General features: G+C 38.4%; 1 protein-coding gene and 1 pseudogene across 2 annotated transcripts; both read right to left on the reverse strand.

Moving 5' to 3' along the window:
• Positions 1 to 108: 108 nt before the first annotated feature.
• On the reverse strand, positions 109 to 3,118 carry LOC148842576 (sugar transport protein 14-like; annotated as a pseudogene). The gene is made up of 4 exons (XR_016103682.1): positions 2,908 to 3,118; positions 1,405 to 1,709; positions 668 to 1,248; positions 109 to 563 (listed from the first exon to the last, which is right to left on the reverse strand). The product of XR_016103682.1 is annotated as a sugar transport protein 14-like (transcript).
• A 4,141-nt stretch (positions 3,119 to 7,259) lies between these two features.
• LOC148842577 (protein MODIFIED TRANSPORT TO THE VACUOLE 1-like) lies at positions 7,260 to 18,703 on the reverse strand. Its single transcript, XM_088958388.1, has 5 exons — positions 17,955 to 18,703; positions 16,875 to 17,621; positions 16,056 to 16,211; positions 13,838 to 14,830; positions 7,260 to 7,638 (listed from the first exon to the last, which is right to left on the reverse strand). The coding sequence occupies exons 1-5, from the start codon at positions 18,159 to 18,161 to the stop codon at positions 7,597 to 7,599; spliced, it is 2,145 nt and encodes a 714-aa protein (XP_088814514.1). The 5' UTR covers positions 18,162 to 18,703; the 3' UTR covers positions 7,260 to 7,596.
• Positions 18,704 to 21,026: the final 2,323 nt, after the last annotated feature.

Below are 21,026 nucleotides of genomic sequence, written 5' to 3' on the forward strand. Positions count from 1 at the left end.
ATAACTAAGCATCCATCTGAGAAATAATTTGTCATATTAATTCTAATCTACCCATTGAATTAAAAAAGCATTAATAAATACTAATCTAACGGAATATACCATACCGGATATGTGGATCTTTTAAGCAGCTATTATACTGAATTTTCATCACTGGGTCTACCAACAATGTTCTTCCAGAACCAATGGTTCTGGAACAGTAAACTTACCTCTTCTATCGGAACTTGCTTCGTTTCTGGCAGAAGCAAGTAAACGAAGCAGCTCATGATGAAAATCAAGCACACGAACAGCAAGAATATACCATACCGGAGGTGGCAGAGAGCTACAAGGAAACACCGGGCAACCAAAGCAGTGAAGAAGAGGTTAACACAGACAACCATACTCTGTCCAGCTGATCTTGTCTCCAGCGAGAAAAGCTCGCTTGGAACTAGCCACCCGAGAGGACCCCATGACCACCCATAAGCCAATACAAACAAACAAACCATGATCACAAGGATGATGGCATCTATTTTTGGGAGGGCTTCTCCATGTCCAAACTTCAGTGCTAGAATAATTGCCGCGACCAGCTGCACAGAAATTCCCAATCGGTTCAACGTTTCGTCATAAATTCATTGAGTATGGGGTTTCCGTTTCACAAGGTGAAGGGGAGGAAATGGTAAAATGCAATTACCATGGAGACCATCATTTGGACACCAGCTTCCAAGAAGAGAAACCTCCTGCCACGCCTATCAACCTGGTGCATTGAGACAAAGGTTGCAATAACAAGCGCTCCACTGGTTATCATGGATGAATACAAAGCTGTGCCTGACCCCATACCCAAGCTCTGGAAGATCACAGGAGCATAGAAGAGTATTGAATTCATGCCGGTGAGCTGCTGGAAAGCTGGGATGCCAAAGGCTCCTATCACCAGTTGTGGGCGGTTCTTCCTCTGGAGAAGGTTTCTGAAGGGGTGTTCTATGGCCCGTGCTGCTTCACTTGCATCTTTAAGATCCTCGAACTCTGCATCTACATTAGAGGTGCCTCTAATTCTTTCTAAATTTCTTCTTCCTTCATCTAATCGCCCTTGTTCTACAAGGCTGTTTGGAGTCTCGGGAAGGAAAATGCCCTCAATGAACATTAGAATTGTCAGTGAAGTAGTTTATGACATTTGCTACAAAAATTCCTAGGCAGGTAGTTAATTGAAATAGTTGGTTAACTGCTCCACGGATACTTGGAGGTGCCGTTTCTGAAAGGTAAAGAGGAACTGCCTGAGAGAGAGAGAGATGAAATAAAAGCTGAATCAAGTTTCTGCACCATATCAAGTGAACCCTAGCACTAAGAATATATATATATATATATATATATATATATATATATATATATATATATATATATATATATATATATATATATATTTATATTATCTGGTTGCCAAATCCAATGCCTACACCAAGCATAATTCGGCCTATTATGAGCATTGAAATATGGGCAGCAAATGCATTCAAGACCGCACCAATGAAGAAGCTCACCGAGCCGAAGAGGATGCTTACTGTCCTCCTTTTAGCTCTGGTCATCCATGAGGCTCCAAAGGTTGAAATAAGGCCAGCGAAGTAGAGAGAGGATGTAAAGAGTGTCATATTTACAATAATTTGTCTCCTTGACATGTTCTTGCTTCCTTTTGTACACTTTTGGGAAGAAATCCTTCAAGAAATCATCCATGGAAGTCATTCCACCTGAATCAATTCATTTCAATGTGGAACATTACATACCAAGGTCAGAGTATCAGAAATGCAAAGAGTATTGAAAAAGGCATTTTTAAGAGATATTGCCACACACTTAGGCATTTTCTTTTGATTAATACAATCTTACTTTACCTCTTAAAAAAAACATATCAATAATATGCACTATATATAAGTTTTAGACGATTATAAATAACCCATATATGCAAAAAAAAAAACAAAAACAAAAACACATAATTATTTAGAAGTTTACATGAAGTGTGAATTATCAGGACACACGGTAAACAATGTAATGTCATGAACTAAAATTATATATTCTTGTATATGAGTCTAATAATCAATGCTCAAAAAAAAAAAAAAGAAACAGTATAATTTGTGCTAATATTTAAATGCAGAAATTTTATTTGATCAATTTTTTACATTTAATGACAAACATCCACTAAAAAGAGAAAATGTTTAGAAGTTAAGATTCAAAATACATGTGACTATATAACAAGTGATTATTAGAGCATGGTGTAGTGGTAGGTTTGTTCTCTTTCAACTAGGGGTGAGCAAAAAAAACCGAAAATCGTCGGTTCGGTGTTTTTAAAAAATCGAAGGTACCTGTTTGGTTTAGGTTAATCAGTATTGAAAAAGTCATATTTATTAATTTATATTTTTTATATATTATAAATTAATAAATATGCATTATATATAAATATATATTATTTATTATTTAAAATATAATATTATATATATTTATAAATTTTTATTATATATTTATAATTTATATTATAAAAAATAAAAATAGAAAAACCAATAAACCAAACCAACGGTTAACCGAACCAGTCAACCGGTTAATCGATAGATTTTGGTTTGGTTTTGGTTACTAATTTTCCAAAAACTGGTACTACCGGTTCACTTACAAAAAGTGCCCCACGGTTCAGTTAGCGGAACCGTGAGCAATGAGCACCCCTATTTTCAACCTGAGATATTTTTACTTTTAGTTTTTATACCAAATAAATTATGGGTTTGAATCTTTTGATAATCAGGGGAATTTAATGGTGTGTGAGAAAGTCAATTAGACAAATTTGAATTTGAATAGTTGCCTTAAACATACGAGTCAATGCGAGAGTATATGAAAGAACGTGAGGAGAAAGAGAACTAAAAAGATCAATTGATATGTTCACAATAGAAGGAAAAACATATATACCTGAAACACCAAGATCATATCCGAAAAGAGAACCTCCAATTGCAGCAATGATACAAGCATAAACAAAAGCTTTGGTAATTTTGTACTCATACAACTGAGCCCTTTTTGCAGACCCTGGGCCAACAAATGCACCTACTGCCATTACCAGATTCCTTGAAGTTTCTGTTAGAAGCTTCCCCTCAGATTTGTTTAGTTTGATGGATAATGATTCTTATTTGCAGAGAAGAGAAGATGGCAGAAAGCCAGCAACAAACAAGATAAATATATGGCCAGTGAGTGCTCAACCCAAAGGAGAAAGAAACAAAAATTCGATGAGCAGGTACAAGAAAAACTGTATATCAAATTTGACAGAGTGAAAGTGATGGATAAAAAAGAAACAAAGATGGAACACTTAAAATTAAAATATGCAGACAATATCTCAAACAGCAGAAGACTCGCCAGAGTAACCGAAGGAGAAACTTGGTGGGAAAACAAGGAGAGGATTTACATCTAATAATAAAAAAAATCTATTTCAGGTATCTTGGAGGTTGGAACTAGACAACCATGCATACTTTAAATAGTCAAATTTGACAGTCCGAATTTAAAAGCTTAAACCTTATCTCTATTGAACTTTAATAACTATTAGGCTCCATTCATTTACCGGTAAATGTGGGATCCAAGTAAAACAACTTTATCTTAGGTAGTAAATCTTTTGGCAACCTACCCAAAAAGTCTTATGTTGCCAAAATTTAATGAGACAAAAATGTCCATTAAACAAAAATGCACAAGGATAAAAATGGAAACGGAAAAAATTTACTAGCTGGGTGATAAGTGATTTACCTGAAAAAGAACGGAACTTTACCTCTATCTCTCCATTGTTTTCTTAGTTTTTATTATAAACTTGCCCCTCGAATACTCAGTTCATTAAGTCTGGTTAGTTGTTCTGAACTTGGCCCTAGAAGTATTGATCAGGAAATATAAGTTATTATGCTTTTAAAATCCCATACTCACCTTGAATCTGTTTTTTTCCTGGGGAGGGGAAATTGTAGGTTGGTTAGAGACAGATTAATGGGCTTTTTATGTATGTCTTAATTGAATGTTATTATGCAGATTAAAAAAAAATGAAAGGGCTCTAGTTTTAGCGCATAGACTGGCTACCAGTCCATTAATTATGGGCATAGAAAGGTAATTTACCGATTTTAAAACCTAACAGATAAGGGGTTCAAATCAAATGTATTCTCGATCAGTTCTGTTTGGTAAGTTTGCATCACCACAGACACCACTCGGTGAGGCTTAAGAGGGTTGTTCTGATAGATCAAAAGGCCCTTGTGAAGAAATCGTTGTTCGTATGTTTTCATTTTTTTTCTAATTCTTTTAATAGAGAGTGATGATAAAAAGAAAGAAATGCTTCTTTTTGCCTTACCACCTTTGCATGTAAAGAGAGATAAACTTGCACGTATAGCTGATCAAGAGTCTGGATCTGCTTTGACATCTTTGCAGCTGGGTATTGGCCGTTAATCCAATCTTAGTCCAACATCTGCCCCCATTACGTAGGTTGGCAGTTGGCTGAGGCCCAAATCTTGCCACCTGTCGCATCATCAAGTCATAATTAGGACCCACGTGTATGAAGCTGACATGGTCGACCCAGTACTTCAACAGCTTTTTAGGGGATCGAGCAACCTCACCAGGCAATAATGGACTCGATTCTGCAAACATCATTCGAACAAACATGTACTAGCTAGGAAGAGTCCAGAAAGCAGAGCTTCGAAAAGAATCAAGTTTTGGCAGGAACCAATTTGTAGGGAGAAAGTTCGAGAGAGGTTTCACCTTCTTCTGCCTCAACGGATTTGCTTTGATCACTTGGCTTTTATTGGCCCATCTCTGGTATACTCTTCTCTTCAGTCTTCATCTCTGCTTCAATGCCCACTCTTTCACCTCCTCATTTCTCCATTGCCCGGCCCCACTTTCTTTTACCAGTCCTTTGGTTCAGCTTGTAACGTTTGTGCCTTTTTCTTCTTAGAATAATATATATTTAATATGAAGCCTAAGTACTTCTTTCTTTCAACTCTACTTGAATCAGCTACTACTGTGCTCTGTCATGATTCTAAACTCTGGTATCTAACTATTTTCAGTATATATTCCTACACTCGAATGATTCATTTTATGTGCATTTCGTATGATATGATTTCTAACTTAATTAATCTCTTATCATCTTATCCTGACAATTAATCAGTTTATGAGTGATGCTGGAGCTGATGACTGATATATATTTCTGAGTCCTTTGTTTTTTTTTTTTTCTATTTCTATCTCTAAAAACTCTCTTCTCTTTTACTTCTGTTTCAAGTTCATATTTTTTCTAATTAATCAATGTGTGTGGATGCTACCGTGACTTGGTCATTCTTACTGTAAAATATGTTTGGCTCAATAATGGGTCACCTCCTGCTTGAAGAATTAATTTCTCATTATTTCTGCAGATAGCACGCTGATTTGTCTCATTTCTCATGTAAGAGCTTCTATATTCTATTTGCCTTGTTTGGTTGCTTTTGATTTTGTCAATGCTATGTTCAGCATATGGATAATATGTTAACATTTGTTTGCTTTTTTTCCCCTCTTTTCCCGACAAAAACTGCTGGCTTAGTGAAGTTGAGATGTTTTTGTTTACTTAATTTTTCCCTTGTGGCCAAATAATTCGGAGAGATGTTTTTGCCTTAGTGAAGCTGATAATTGTGCACTGGAGTATTAATGGAGTAAATTGCCTTGCTGGGTTACTGCATTAATCTGCCAGGAGATTTTCCCTTGTAATATTCAGCCCCAAGAATTGGCCAGAACCAGAAGCGGTTCTGAGCTTTCTGAGGCATGAATCGGTATCAGTGCACATAAATGGCTTAAACATACTGCTTACCAGGTATGCACATCACATGTTTATCTTAAAGCACAAATTTAACTTCATGTTCTGTCTGTCGCTAACTAGGAAATGCAGCAGCAAGCAGTTGTATATAACACAGCCATGTTAATTTCTACAAATTGTTGTAGACTTGTAGTGAAAAACCATAACACCAAAAAAAAGCAGAAGTATGATCTTTATTTTATGAATAAAAAACTGGGTATTTAATTGATTTTCTCATCTGTTCTTTTCTTTTTTAGCCTTAAGTTCAAACATATACTAAGCTTTCAAAAATAATCCAAATTAGGTTTGCAGACCGCAGTACATGATTTGCTCAAAGTAATGGTAGTTGGTAGATGCAAGGTTCTTGCGTCTTGGTTGATGTGATTTGTCGCTGGGAAATGTCAGTATGGTTCAACTTTTAATTAAATGAAACTTCCGCGAACAATGTGAAATATGCATGCTTGGTTGACTAAATTGCGTATTGTGTCATCTTATTTTCCCTTCACTTGCTTCAGCATTTCCCCAGTTGGATGGCAAAGATCGAAAATTGGTGAAATGGTTTCAGGATCATACACTTTTTTTTATTGAAAGTGGTATGCAGAATCCAGAAGTTTTGTGGAATCTTCTTTTTCTTTAAATTTGTCTATTTTCTTTGTTATGATTCACCCTGTAACTAGTCACAATGCCTTTGCCCATGCTGACTGAGGATACACAACAATCATTCTCAATTCTACTTTACCATGTGTTGGATGCATCTCTTTCCTGTCTCTGGGCATTTGACAGAACTAAGCAAAGGACAATATTACCCAGAGATGTTGCTGTAATAATTCTGGCTACAAATTGCTGTATTGCAGCGAGGAAGTTGGGTGCAGGCGTATCTCTTGCCTAGTGTTTATGGTGTCCCTTCAAGATTGATGTTGGAGCTCATGAATTTATTACAAGTTCTTCATCCAATAGATAAATCGCATAGTACGGCGTCTGAGGCAGGATTAAAGCAAGGGTTCCTTGACCATCTTGGTTCAAAGGCTCCGAACAACAGCGGAAATCAATATCTAGGATTCTGGATTAATTTGGTTCAGAGAGAGAGCTTATGTTAAGTTCGGAAGGAGTAGGAGTACAAATACAAATATGTACAGTACAAATACATATAAAACAATACAGAGTAACAAGTTTTGCACTCTACATATTTGTATTTGTACTTCCAAACTGAGTCTGCCCAACCCAAGGTCAGCTTTAGCAGAGCTCAGCCTGCTTTCTTCATTTTCCCATATACAATGGCAACTGGGAACCCTCCATTTTCCATTATCAGCATTAGCCCGGGTAATCAGGGCTCAGTAGCAGCAGTATGCGACCGGGCCCAGTTCAGTCAGTACACTTGAGAAATGAGGAAAAACTTCGTCATTTCTGTCATTTCTTCTACAAGAAAACTCAACCTAACATGCCTACTAAAGAAGAGAGCAGAAATGCAATCAATACATGCACAACAGAATCCAAAAAATTGACGAAGCCAACTGCATATCTTCAACCGTGTTTCTGCCTTATGGATTATGATACATCTCCGACCATTTCTCTCCACCCTCTCTTCTCCCCTGCACATCTCTTTTCTCCTGCCTCTTTTTTAAATAACTCCAAGTCTCCAACCACATAAGGGCACTATAACATCCTACATTACCGATTAATTCGAGGCAAAGAGATTTGATTATTGCAAAAGAATATATTGACTAACTTTGTTGAATAAAATAATTTGCTTCAATCTGCACTTAGCAAGTAGGTCGTCATGAAGTAGAAAGCTGTTCATCTACAAGCATTAGTTGCATAGAGCTTCAAATCACCTTCTTCGGATCACGGGCTGCAGCTAAATGGTCCTGCAAGACAAATGGCGTCTTAATGTAAAAATATCCATTAACCACTCTTACTATGTGCATATTTCTTTTCTTTTTGTAAAGAGACTGGGCCGAATGGGTCCTGGTATCTTCTCTTGTAATATCTTTTCTTTTATTGTTGGCTAATGGGCCTGTTATTTCTTTTTGTTTAATCTCTTTATATTATTGCCTAGCTGGCCACCCACTTAAGGGCATACTTGTCATTATTCTAACATTAATTCTTAATAAAAAGGATTAGAGGAGAAAGGGAAGATAATTCGAACATTTCTTCTTCTTCCTTCTCTTTTCGCCATCTTCTTCTCTTGTACTGCTGCTCTTTCTTCTCTTCTTCCTTTTTTTTCCTCTAATCTTCAAATTTACACCTAATATTTGAGGACTGATTTACATCTTGGTATCAGAGCAGGTCTATTTATTCCTTTTTTTTTTTTCCTCTTTTCCCAGACACCCTTAGATTAAGAGGATCCCTGGCCTACTTGGTAGAGGGTTTGGAGAGTTTAAATCTGGTTGGATATTGCCAAGAAGTGGTGTTGTTTTGTTACTGCCCAAAACCCTAGCCGATTAGAGATTTTCGAAGGTACAGGTAAAGGTGAAGCTTTGGGTGTGACACTCTGTGCTTGGGAGGTGTCTTTTGACTCCTAAAGGAGGGTGGTTCAGGTTTGGAAAAGATTGGGAAGCTCTGATAGGAGCGATTGCATCTTCTTTCTTCCTCCCCAACAGTTGGACGGAGTAAAACCCTAGTTTTCAAGCATCTGGGTTCTGGTTTGACTTCAAGTGAGTTTATATAGACAAAATTTCTGGTTCTTTGATTTTCGTTTGATTAATGGAGCCATACAGAAGTGAGTTCAAGCAAGTGCCGGTTTCTGGCCTTGGCTCGATAGATTCTGTTTTGACTGGTGTGACCACAATCAAGCTAGATGGGACAAATTATCTTGCTTGGGCATAGTCTATAAGAATTTATGTCTGTAATAGAGGAAAACTTGGGTATCTCACAGATAGTAAAGTGAAACCCGAAGAGATAGACCCTGAATTTGAGAGATGGATGCAAGAGAACTATACTGTCATAGGATGGTTGGTCAATTTTATGCAACCTCATATAAGTCAGCATTATCTTTGAATGTCTTCGGCTAAGGAGATATGGGACAGTGTTACTAAGACCTATTCACAAAAGTTGAATGTAGCCAGAGTCTATAAATTGAAAAGTGATGTGAAGAACCTAAGACAGGGGGAGAAGAATGTAGCATTCTACTACTCTATACTGAAATCCCTATGCTAAGAAATTGATGTTATGGAGACAGTTGTATGGAAGAGTAAGAATGATGCTGAAATGTATAGGAAGTTGGTGGAGAGAAATAGGGTGTTTGAATTTCTCACTAGACTCAACCCTGAGTTTGACATCATTAGGCAAAATATCTTGGCCAGAGATGAGGTTACTCTTTCTCAGGCATACGCTATGATAAGCAGTGAGGAGAGTAGGCGGCAGGTTCAGTTGCAAAGTCCACCTACAGAACACTTTGTAGGTGAATATTGCAAGAAACCGAGGCATACAAAGGACACTTGCTAGAAGCTTCATCCTGAGCTTCTTCCTGATAGGTTTAAGAATAACAGCAGCTCTAAGAAGGGCAGTCAGGTAGGAAAGCCTAAGACATCTAATGTTGCTACAGTACCTGAAGGAGGAAATAAGGAGAGTGAAGAAAAATCAACCAATGAGCAGTTGGCAGCAATGAAGGCGAATTTTGAAAAGTATGGGAGGCTACTAAATCACTTGGAAGCTACTATTTCTTCATCTCACTCTTCCAACAACACATCATCTTCATCTGCATTTTCTCACTCAGGTATCCGTGCTTCAGTTTCAGGTAATCATAAAATCCCTTGGATTATTGATTCCGATGCATCAGACCATATGACCAGCCTGTCTAATCTCTTCTGCTCATACCACCTTCTCTCTGGTAAAGAGAAAATATCCCTTGCTGATGGGTCTCTTGCTCCCATCTCTGGTAAAGGGGATATAAAGACCTCTGGCACCCTTTATTTATCCTCTGTCCTACATGTCCCTAAACTTAACACAAACCTTTTATCTGTTAGCAACTCAACTAAATCCATGAATTGTAGCATAACATTTTTTCCCACTGATCGTGTTTTTCTGAACCTACAATCTCAGAGGATGATTGGGAGTGGCCATAAGGCAAACGGAATATACTTGTTGGATGCACCAGATAGAGCTTTTGGACCACCTCATGGAGTTGCCTTAGAGTCAGTTTTGTCAATCTGTTAACAAAGTCTTGTCATGTCACTTTTGGTTTGGTCATTTGTCTTTTTCTGCTTTGAGTCATTTGTTTCCAGATATGTTTAAGGGAGTGTCTTTATCGAGTCTTCATTGTGAGTCGTGTGAACTGGCAAAGCATTGTAGACATTCTTATTCAATAAGCAATAAAATATCTCTTTCTCCTTTTCATATTGTTCACTCTGACGTGTGGGGGCCATATCATTTGCCAACTATGAGGGGTTACAGGTACTTTATCCTTTTTATTGATGACTACTCTCGTTACACTTGGATTTATCTCATGAAATCCAGGGATGAAGTACCAACTATTGTGCAAAAATTTCATGAACTCATCCTCGCCCAATTTAACACTCGGATCAAAATATTCCGTTTTGATAATGCTAAGGAGTATTTTGAGAAAACCCTCTCCGCTTATCTTAAAACTTTTGGGGTTATTTATCAAAGCTCTTGTTCCTACACTCCACAACAGAACAGGGTGGCGGAAAGGAAGAACAAACATGTTGAAATTGCTAGATCCCTCCTATTTGCATCCCATGTTCCTATAAAACTTTGGGGAGATGTTCTTCTTACTGCTATTTTTTTGATCAACCGTATGCCCTCCTGGGTCCTTAACTTCAAAACCTCCTTTAGCCTTATCTTCTCGGATGAGAATATTTTTTCTCTTCCTTTCTGTGTTTTTGGGTGCACTTGCTATGTGCATGTTCACAGTCATCAAAGGCACGAGTTTGAACCTAAGGCTCGTAAATGTGTTTTTCTGGGATATGCTTCCACATAGAAGGGATATTGTTGTTTTGATCCAGTTAGTGGCACCCGCTTTGTATCTCGGGATGTCACATTTGCTGAGTTGACTCCTTTCTTTAGCATTTCTCCTGAGGGGGAGAAATCTGAAGAAGAGCCATTTGCTATGTCTCCAATTGTTCCTCTTCCCATTCCTCTTGAGTCCTATCATGAGATGTCTACTTTTCCCACTGGACCTACCTCTGATATTCCTATTCCTCCTCCTCCTCCACCTCATTCTCCTATAATTCCTCCTCATCCTGTTCTCCAAAGGTGGTACCAAAGGCACAGATTCAGACATGGACAGGTTGTTTCCACTCCTACAGAAGAGCCTCTTGCTCCTCCCATCATTATTGAGGTAACAGGTCAGCCTTCTTCTGACCCATTTACATCTTTCCCAGACCTTGACCTTCCTATTGCTCTCCGCAAGGGCAAGCGGAAGTGTACAGCCCATTGTATCTCCAAACACCTGTCTTACAGCCTTCTCTCTCCTTCCTACTACTATTTTCTTGCTTTTGTTTCTTCCCATGTGATACCCAAGTCCATACCGGAAGCCTTATCTAAACCTGAATGGAGGGATGCTATGATGGTTGAACTGGATGCTTTGCATAAAAACCATACCTGAGATATTGTTGACTTGCCTGAAGGGAAGGAACCAGTGGGTTGTAAATGGGTGTTTACCATTAAATATCACTTTGATGGATCTATTGAGAGGTTTAAGGTTAGGCTGGTTGCTAAGGGCTACACTCAGATGTATGGTATTGACTATCTTGAGACATTTGCTCCTGTCGTTAAGATGACCTCAGTCAGGGTTTTGTTATCTCTAGCCGCTACTTTTGATTGGCCCCTACACCAGTTTGATGTTAAAAATGCCTTCTTGAATGGGGACCTACATGAAGAGGTCTATATGTCTTTGCCTCCAAGGGTGAATGGGAAGGAAATGCAAGGCAAGGTGTGCAAACTGCAAAAATCTATTTATGGTCTCAAACAGTCTCCTCGGGCTTGATTTGAGAGGTTCAGAGCTGCTCTTGTCTCCTTTGGTTACACACCAACTCAATCTGATCATACCCTGTTCTTGAAGAGAAATGGCTCTCTGGTGACCTTCTTGATAGTTTATGTTGATGATATTGTGGTCACGGGTAATGACACTCAAGAGGTTGGTAAACTAAAAAGATTTCTCAACTCTGAATTTGAGATCAAGGATTTAGGAGATCTTCGGTATTTTTTGGGCATTGAAGTTGCTAGATCTAAGGATGGTATCTTCGTTTCTCAGCATAAATATGTCCTTGACCTCCTTGCTGAGACTGGTAAACTTGGAGCTAAACCAATCTCCACTCCTATTGATCTCAATCATAAGCTTTCTGCTACAGATGGTGAGCTTTTATCTAATAAGGGGGTGTTTTAGAGACTGCTTGGAAAGTTGTTATATCTTTGCATGACTCGGCCAGATATTTCCTATGCAGTAAGTGTTATTAGTCAATTTATGCATTCTCCCAGAGATACTCATTTAGCTGCTGCATAAAGGGTTCTGTGTTACTTGAAAGGTACTCCAGGGAAAGGTATTCTATTTGCCAAACATGGACACATGAAGCTGTAAGCTTTTACTGATGCTGATTGGGCAGGGTGTATTGATGATAGGAGATCCACCTCAAGTTATTGTGCTCTAGTCGCTGGGAACATTGTGTCATGGAGGAGTAAGAAACAATCTGTAGTTGCTAGATCCTTAGCTGAAGCAAAATATAGGGCAATGGCACATGGTGTGTCAGAATTACTGTGGCTACGATCCCTTTTAGAAGAATTGGGGGTTGATTACGAGAAGCCAATGATGCTCTACTGTGACAACCAAGCAACTATCAACATTGCACATAATCCTGTTCAACATGACAGAACTAAGCACATTGAGATTGATAGACATTTTATAAGGGAAAGAGTTTCCTCGGGAGAAGTTTATTTGCCATTCATCACATCAGACGAACAATTGGCTGATATCTTTGACCAAGGGAGTTCCAAGAGAGAAAACGACACACTATATAAGCAAGCTGGGCATGATTGACATCTATGCTCAGCTTGAGGGGGAGTGTAAAGAGACTAGGCCGAATGGGTCCTAGTATCTTCTCTTGTAATATCTTTTCTTTTCTTATTGACTAATGGACCTGTTATTTCTTTTTGTTTAATCTCTTTATATTACTGCCTAGCTGGCCAACCACTTAAGGGCATACTTGTCATTACTCTAACATTAATTCTTAATAAAAAAGGATTAGAGGAGAAAGGGAAGATAATTTGAACCTTTCTTCTTCTTCCTTCTCTTTTCGCCATCTTCTTCTCTTGTACTGCTGCTCTTACTTCTCTTCTTCCTTTTTTTTCCCCTCTAATTTTCAAATTTACACCTAATATTTGAGGACCGATTTACATCTCCTTTTTTTTTTTTTGAAAAAATCCCATGTCACCTGAAAGATCATATTCTTTTTAACACTCCACACAGAAGGCACCCAGTGAAACCCTCAGTCAATAATTTTAACCATTTAAGAAGGTCTTAAGGCCTAATCATACACTATAATTTTAAAGGAGTGGGTAAAAAGATGTGAAAAAATTATATGATAAGAGGAAAGTACCAACAGTTTTGATTCAAGACAGTGGTTAAGCTTCATATATGAAGCTTCTGAACCACACAACTGGCTAATTAAGTAAACAAAATGAATTTATTCTTTTGTCAAGTATTATACAAGTAAGATTCATAACAACATTATAAAATCAATTTTTTATTGTGATTTTTAAAAGATTTTCAGTAAAAGAATAATTGACACTAACAAGTCTTCTGGAAAATGAAGTGTTCGAGCAAACAATCTGAAATAGTCTCTGATCTAGTCATTGTTCCTTAGCATAAAATATAATATAATTCACATGCATAACCACGTTATAAAACTAATATTTCATTGTGATTTTTAAAAGAATTCCAGTAAAAGAAGAATTGACATTAGGCATCCAAGTTTTCTGGAAAATGAGGAGTTTGGGCAAACAATCTGAAAAGTCCCTTTATCTTTTAGTTCTTATTCCGTCATAATATCAGAAGCTTCCATTTTGAGGGAAAAAAATGTATCCAAACAAGGGATATATCCATCTTACCGAGATAAAATCGAAGGCTTTTGTCTCCTCTCTCTTTGAGTTGTTAATCATTGGATTTGAAACTTGAACTGGAACATTTGGATGGAAAATGTCAGGGAGTGGGGATGCATATGCTCCTTCCCTACTGTTACCAGCAGAATGTCCTAGACCAGCATTTCCTTGAGAATTTAGATGGCCAAGGTGTTGGAAGTTAGACATTGTTGCTAGTAGTTGTTGTTGTTGAGCAAGATAATTTCCCATTGCAGCATGGTTCATTGACTGTGAAGCAAAAGCTGGATTGTAGACAATGTTAGGAGATAAGTTGTACATAGAACCTAATGAATGCATAGCACTTTGGTTCATCCCAACTGTCTGCAAATTAAATATTCCATTCAAAGGATCATTTGGTGTTGAATGACTTGGTTGAATGCTGGGGTTTGGGAGGGCTGCTGCTTCAGGAAACACCTGAGAGAAATTTCCTTGTTGCTTAGTCTCTGAGGTCTTGCCATTGATGGACAAATCAGACATTAAATCATCCAAATTTTTTCTATCATTCTTATTTTCTGGAAGAAGTTGGTCAGAAATGGGACCAAAAATATCCAACAATGGTGCTCCATTTTTATTTGCTGGCACATGGACCTCAGCAGCTGCCTGCTTATCATCAACTGCCAAACCCGAAAATAGGTCATTGACATGTTCTTGATCCTCGGTAGTGTGAAAGGAGACGTCTGCAAATGGATCTTCTTCATTATTTTGTCCATTAGTGCCTGCCTCAGTATCCAAACTATCTCCAAGCAGATCAACAATTGTAGGGGTGGCAGATTTCATCAAATCTACAACACTCTGATCACTTTGCTTCTGGGTAGAATCTTCCTTCCCATAATAATCACTGGAGTCACCAGTATCTATTAAATCAGGCAACTGAACAACAGTAGTGGTTTTCGCTTCCACAATAGATTGTTTTTCTGGAAAATTTACTCCGACAGTCTGGTCTCCATTTAGAAGGCTCAAGACCTAATAGTTAAAAATAAAAGCATTTATTGTATCACAAAAAAGAAATATATGATGCACAGGGTAGAGAGTAGGTGGTTGTCTATTAAAAGGTTAGGCACAAATGCCATTCTTTTAACACAAGTTAATAAAATCTTTGGTTGCTATTGATACAAAAAGACAAAAAAAAAAAAGAACAACTGTGTTAATATTGGAATTTTTGTAAACTCCAATTCTCGTTATCCCAGAGCTAAATGATTGTTTATATTATCAACTTTTGATGATTGATCATAGAAATACATCTTTTGTCATTGACTCAATTGTCGGTTCTAGAACTCTCTTCTTTAGAATTGACCAGGCATCATCTTTGCATTATTTTTCTCTTTAAATTTTGTCTTTTCATGTAATCCCCATACAGGACAGTGGGCTTTCACACAGATGTTAAGTTAAAGTAGCTCCCTCCCCTCTGCCTCCCCCCCCCCCCGGAAAGAAATAGGAATAACTGCATGTGTGCATATGCAAGTGAGAAAACCTCAAAACCTTTCATAGAAAAACCCAAGGAATGTAATCATCTACTCTTCTATGGTTCTATTCTTTCACAAAAAATAAAAAAAAATTAAAAAATAAGAAAAATAACTTTTTCCATGGACACTATTTTTTATTTCTTTTGAAGGGCTACACAACTGGAGGGGAGTAGCCCATCCTCCAAGTGTGTCATGTTCATATATAAAAGCCTAATACAATAGAATTCCCTCAAATAAAGACCACTATTCAGTCTCCCATGCATTCTTGACACAAATAAGCCCCACATGCCAGAAGCTCATAATTCCACTGTATATGGATCCCTCCAAACTTGCCAATCCTGGATTATTACTATTCTTAACAGATCTGATTTATACTGCAAAAACTTAGAAAGTAACATAAGCCCGTTCTTTATTATTTTTTGAAAATTTAAGTTGTTGAACTATCAAGTACATCAAAAGTCATTTTTCTATACAAGTATCAAAATCAAAATAAAGGGAAGCTGGAGATTCCATAACTTTTTTCAGATAGCTACCTGATTATTATTGTTATGTCATGGATGTTCTACATTCTAGAAGCTAACATGGGTTGAACTCTGCATTGGCATATTAAGCAATTCATGAGGACCATTAACAAGTTCCTCTTTGAGATGAAGATGTTTCAGGTACACAATCCATATAGTATGAGACTAGAAGAAAGTTAGAATTTAATATTATAAGACATTTACCCTGTTTGCCTTTTCCCTCAGTGAAGCTTGGGGAGACTCAGAGCATCTCACAACAGCATCTTTGTTCTCACTAAAATAGGTGACTATGGTTGAAAAGTGTGCATCATCCCTTTTCCTTAAAATTGAATCAAGGACACAGATAGCCTTCATACGGATCTGACAAAGAGGATTCATCACAACAACCTTTAGAAGATGATAAATGGCAATTGCTTCGTACAACAGTAAAATCTTGGGCTGGTTAGTGTAAGATGCAGGTTCAAATCTGAGAATGGCCACTTTGTGCCAAAAAAAATGCCAAACTTAGGTTATATCCAGTCTAACCCCTACGAAGACTCTGGAGACCATCGTTGGGAAGTGGCAGTTTGTGCCCCAAAAAAAACCAAAGGTTAGGTCAGTATCCAGTATAATTGCTAGAAAGGCCCTGGAGACGGGAGACCATCTGTGGCCCTTTTTAGCCTTTAGAATATCATAATGTAAGAGGAAATTATTTGGTGCATGATAAAGTCTGAGGATAACAACAGTGAGAATGTGGATTCAAGTCTGAAAGTGACCACTTGTCAAAATATGTTAAAGGTTAGGTCCATATTCAATCCACCTCTCCCAACTCTGCACTATCATTGGGTAATGACCCTAAGATCATGAAGTAGGAAAGAAGAGATCACCACGCTCTTAATGTTAATGTCAAAGAGATCAAATAAGTTGCTTCATGCTTGATTGCTACAGTAGTGCATGCATGAAGCAGCTGGTTTTAAGATTGTACCGACCCACAGACTATGTATGCATAAGTGTTTCATTGCATTAGTTAGAACAGGAACAAACCTGCCATAAATGAGATTGAAGCTTTAATTCAAGGGCGTGACTTAAAGCCATTGCGTCCAGCTTTGAGGCCTCCACAAGGAAAGTCTGAATGGCATCACGAGTGGGTTGTAGACGAACACCACTGGATGTAACAATTGTCTCCAGTAGCTTTTCTTCACGACTCTTGTTCCCTGAGTAACTTGAGTTGGAATCTCCATTTGTTGTTGCCATCATGTTTTCTCTTGAATCCTGACCCCATGTTCCAGCACCTCCAATAGAGATTCCAGAAAAACCCTTTGTTTGGCTATGAGGTTCAATTCCTTCATATCTATCTGAGCTGTCGATATCTGTTGTCAATGACCTTCGCAAGGTTGGGCTTTTGTAACTCCCGGAATCATTCTTCTTCAGGGAATGAGCTCCCGTGAGATTACTAAGTCCTTGTTTGATAGAAGCACTTCCAAGGCCAACTACCTCGCTGAGAAATGACTTCTTCTCTTCTGATGGCATCTCAAAATTAGTGTTACCAAATCCTTGTATTCGCTTAGTAAGTTCTTCGGCAGGTGCAGGCTTGCTGTCCTCTGCAGCAAAAATTGCTGAGATAGCCTCATGAGCTGTATCACGAACCGCCTTATTAAGTGCATCTCCCTTCAATGGGTCCAATTGGCCCTTGTAATGAAACAACTGGCGCACTGCCACCGAATGACGTTGCATCTCCCTCCGGAATTCCACACCAGATTTAACAACCGCATATTTGATCAGCCTTAGAGCCTAAAAAAAAACAGAAATGAAACTAGCCTCACCAATTTACTCTAACTCGAGCTAAAAAACAAGTTTAGAATAGAGAAGGAATTATGTTTCTCATAATTTCTTTCCTGATAACTCAAATTTCACTTGTATATAACGCGATTTTCCTAAGAACTACATCTCGAACTAAATGTACGAAGTGATTTTTTAAGTTTTTACTATTAATCACTCAAGCTCCTCGCCTCCTCCTACATTATGCCTTCAAGGCCTACGCTTTCATCTCTCGCAACGATAGAACTTAGAAGCACTAAAATTGAAACATTAGAAAAAAGCCAAAGAAGATTAAGGATTGTGTACCTTCTGTTTGACTATCGGGCTCTTGTGTTCGAGCCGTTTCAAGATAAATTCAGAAACTTCTTTCACAATGCTGACATGAGAAGACCGAAGAAGCTCACGAATTTCCTCTAATTTATAGACAGGAGTGACCTTATCTTCATCCGATGTGGCGCCATCGATCATGCGAGATCTCCAGTAAGACTCAACGGCTTGCCTGCTCGAATCCATGTCGCTACTCGCTAATCTTGGTCCAATCACAAAGACCCACCGAACACTAAATCAATTGGAAATCATAGGAAAGAGTAATTAACAGAAACGTTTGGAAGATCGCTCCAAAATCAGGGTCTTTGGGCGCGCAATTAATTAACCAGAGCCGGTTCCCCCGATCGGAAAATCCAATTACGGCAAGTTAAAGCCCAATATCACGAAGAGAATTTCGGGGATAGATAAGAAACACAATGAAACCCTAACTCCTCTGATCTTAAAGAGGATTGTGCCACCAAGAACGATCGAGAATCCCTCAGAACTCAGGAAGTTGTAAGAATCGATGGAGGAAACAACCTGAAAGAGGAATTGAGCTTCAACGGCCTGAAATTAGGGTCTTTCAGCACCTGTTTGTGATGGAATTCCAAGGAAAATAGAGGAAAGAGAGGAGCTCAACTGCTCAAGCCTCAGGAGGAAGACGAAAAAGTTTTGATGGAACAGAGAAGCCTTTGAGTGCAGCAACAACTCTCTACGTACCGCGTACGTGCACAGACCATGGACACGGACTGGTCCTTTCCGCACGTGGTCATCTCAATAGCGCTACGTGTTATAGGAAAATTTATTAATGCCCCTGAATTATGCTGAAAATACAAAGAGACCCTTACTCTTCCATCCCCCACCACGTAGACAAGTGGAGCGGGAGGGGGAGATGGACATATTTTTATTTTCTTCATTCTTCATTCCTTTTTTTTTCCATTAATTGAGATGCCCGGAAACCAAGTCTTTTGGGGTCTTTTCTTTTTGATAGAAAGGATTTTTGGCAGCACCTAGTGATCGGATTACTTTCAGGTGGTCGATGATTCAAGTCCAAAATAGAGGATTTTTGTTGGATGTCGAGTTGATTAGGTCGAGTTGGGGGTAGATTGGGTGTCGAGCTGGGTTGATTTTTGAGTTGGGTAGCTCTTCAGGAATCAATGTTAGAGGACCGGGGTGGCTAATCCGGCAAGGTCGCTCTGATGATTAAGTTAGTACTCTCGTAATAGATCGCGAGCTAAAAAATCATAAACTATGAGAGCTAGAATGTGTTTACTCGCCTCTCTCTTGTGTCATTGGGGTTGGTGCCTTTATATAGGCATTGTTTGGTTTTGGCCTCACACACCGCATCTAAGATTTTCGAGAGGTCGTGCCTAACCAGTCTAAGATCTTCGGAGGTAACCACCATGCACGTTGACCATCCTCCGAAACATTCGATACGTGGGCCAACTTCTAAGAAACCTGGGAGCGTCGAGATATGCATGCCGAATTTGTTAGTGAGCGCATGTCGCAGGTCACCACATCGAGAGGTTGTGCCTAACCAGTCTAAGATCTTCGGAGGTAACCACCATGCACGTTGACCATCCTCCGAAACATTCGATACGTGGGCCAACTTCTAAGAAACCTGGGAGCGTCGAGATATGCATGCCGAATTTGTTAGTGAGCGCATGTCGCAGGTCACCACCGCCTAGTCTCTAGTCAGGTCGGCAAGCCCTCAAGGGATGTCGCTCCTCGCGTCAAGGTCACTTCGGTGGGTGATGAGGTGCTGCTACAAGCTAACCCTAGACGAGGTGTTGCAAGCCAACCTAAGTTGTGGTCGAGGTCGCTAGGTCGACGTAAAGGTAGATCGCCAGGTCAACGGTGAAGGCAAGTCGCCAAGTCGACGGTAAAGGCAAATCGCCAGGTCGGGGTAAAGATGAGCCGCGATCTAGGACTCCAAATCATCACTTAGGTGGTGTCTAGGTGTCATCTACCTATTCTGAGATGCCATGTGTCACAATTTCATTGGAGGGCCAAATCCACCCTCATCATTTTCCTTTCTAATGCCTTGGATTTGGGTCTTTTATTTTCTTTCCTTTCCGTTAATTGATTTTAGTAAACTCTATTTTTTTTTTTTTTGGTTCAACAGTAAACCCTAATTGAGGATTATTGAAAAGTTAAGCACTTATGCTTTGGAAAACAGAAAATACAAAGCTTTTGGTTTTGAAAGTGCATTCCAAACAGGTAATAGTTAACTGTTAGTCTACAAATATATATACTTTTGTTGGTTTGAGACTGTGATTCCAAGCATAAATAGTGAGGTTGTGTTTGGACAAGTTTCAAGATTTGTGTTTTTAAAGTCCAAAGTACTTTGGGACTTAAAAGCATTTTGAGTTTAAATTGTTGTGTTTTTAAATGTGACTCTTACCAAACCCACTAAATACTTTTTTTAGCTTAGTTTTGTTTTTCACAACTTGAAGCTTAAAAGCAAAAAAACTTATCCACACAGAACCTTAGTATATTTTATTAACAATTGGTTTGGTTTTGTTTTGAAGAGGAGAAAACATGCTATGGATGAAACTCTGTAGTAGTATTTATATCACTTGCTTTTCTCACAAAGTTTGAAGGAATTGATTTTTTTCGAAAAAAAAAAAAGTGGATGATTGTTGTCCTTTTTTTTTACTTCCTTGATGTATTTTGAACCAATGTCATTCCCCCCCCCAAAAAAAAAAGTTGGCAGTCTTGATTTAAAATTTTTTTTATCAAACTCTTGTAGTCAATAACATTAAAAAGAATTGGGACAAGGCCTATAGATTATGATGATGAAAATGACTTTTTTAGAAAAGGGGCCATTATTGTTCCAAAATAAAATCAATTAATCACTCTAACTACGCAATCCTTTTTCTCTTCGTTACTTCATCATCATTTAAGCCTTTTTTTCCAATTATATGGGGTTGGCTAATATGAGTCCTATTTCACCATTTTATTCTATTTAAAATCATAACCGTTGTTAAATTAAGAGAGTATAAAAATCTGGACTTGAGTATGAGAGATAAAGAGAAGTCTTAATCTTTTGTGATTCCCTTGGGTTGGAAG

The sequence above is a fragment of the Nelumbo lutea genome, chromosome 8 (genome assembly GCF_056320005.1).
Source record: "Nelumbo lutea isolate HS-2025 chromosome 8, American lotus-T2T, whole genome shotgun sequence".
Taxonomy (NCBI): Eukaryota; Viridiplantae; Streptophyta; class Magnoliopsida; order Proteales; family Nelumbonaceae; genus Nelumbo; species Nelumbo lutea.

Coding starts and splice junctions, on each gene's coding strand:
- LOC148842577 (XM_088958388.1), bottom strand. CDS start 18,161: ATGGATTCGAGCAGGCAAGCCGTTGAGTCTTACTGGAGATCTCGCATG. Junction 17,622..17,954: donor GCCCGATAGTCAAACAGAAG/GTACACAATCCT, acceptor GTTTTTTTTTAG/GCTCTAAGGCTGATCAAATA. Junction 14,831..16,055: donor TGAGGGAAAAGGCAAACAGG/GTAAATGTCTTA, acceptor TTTAACTATTAG/GTCTTGAGCCTTCTAAATGG.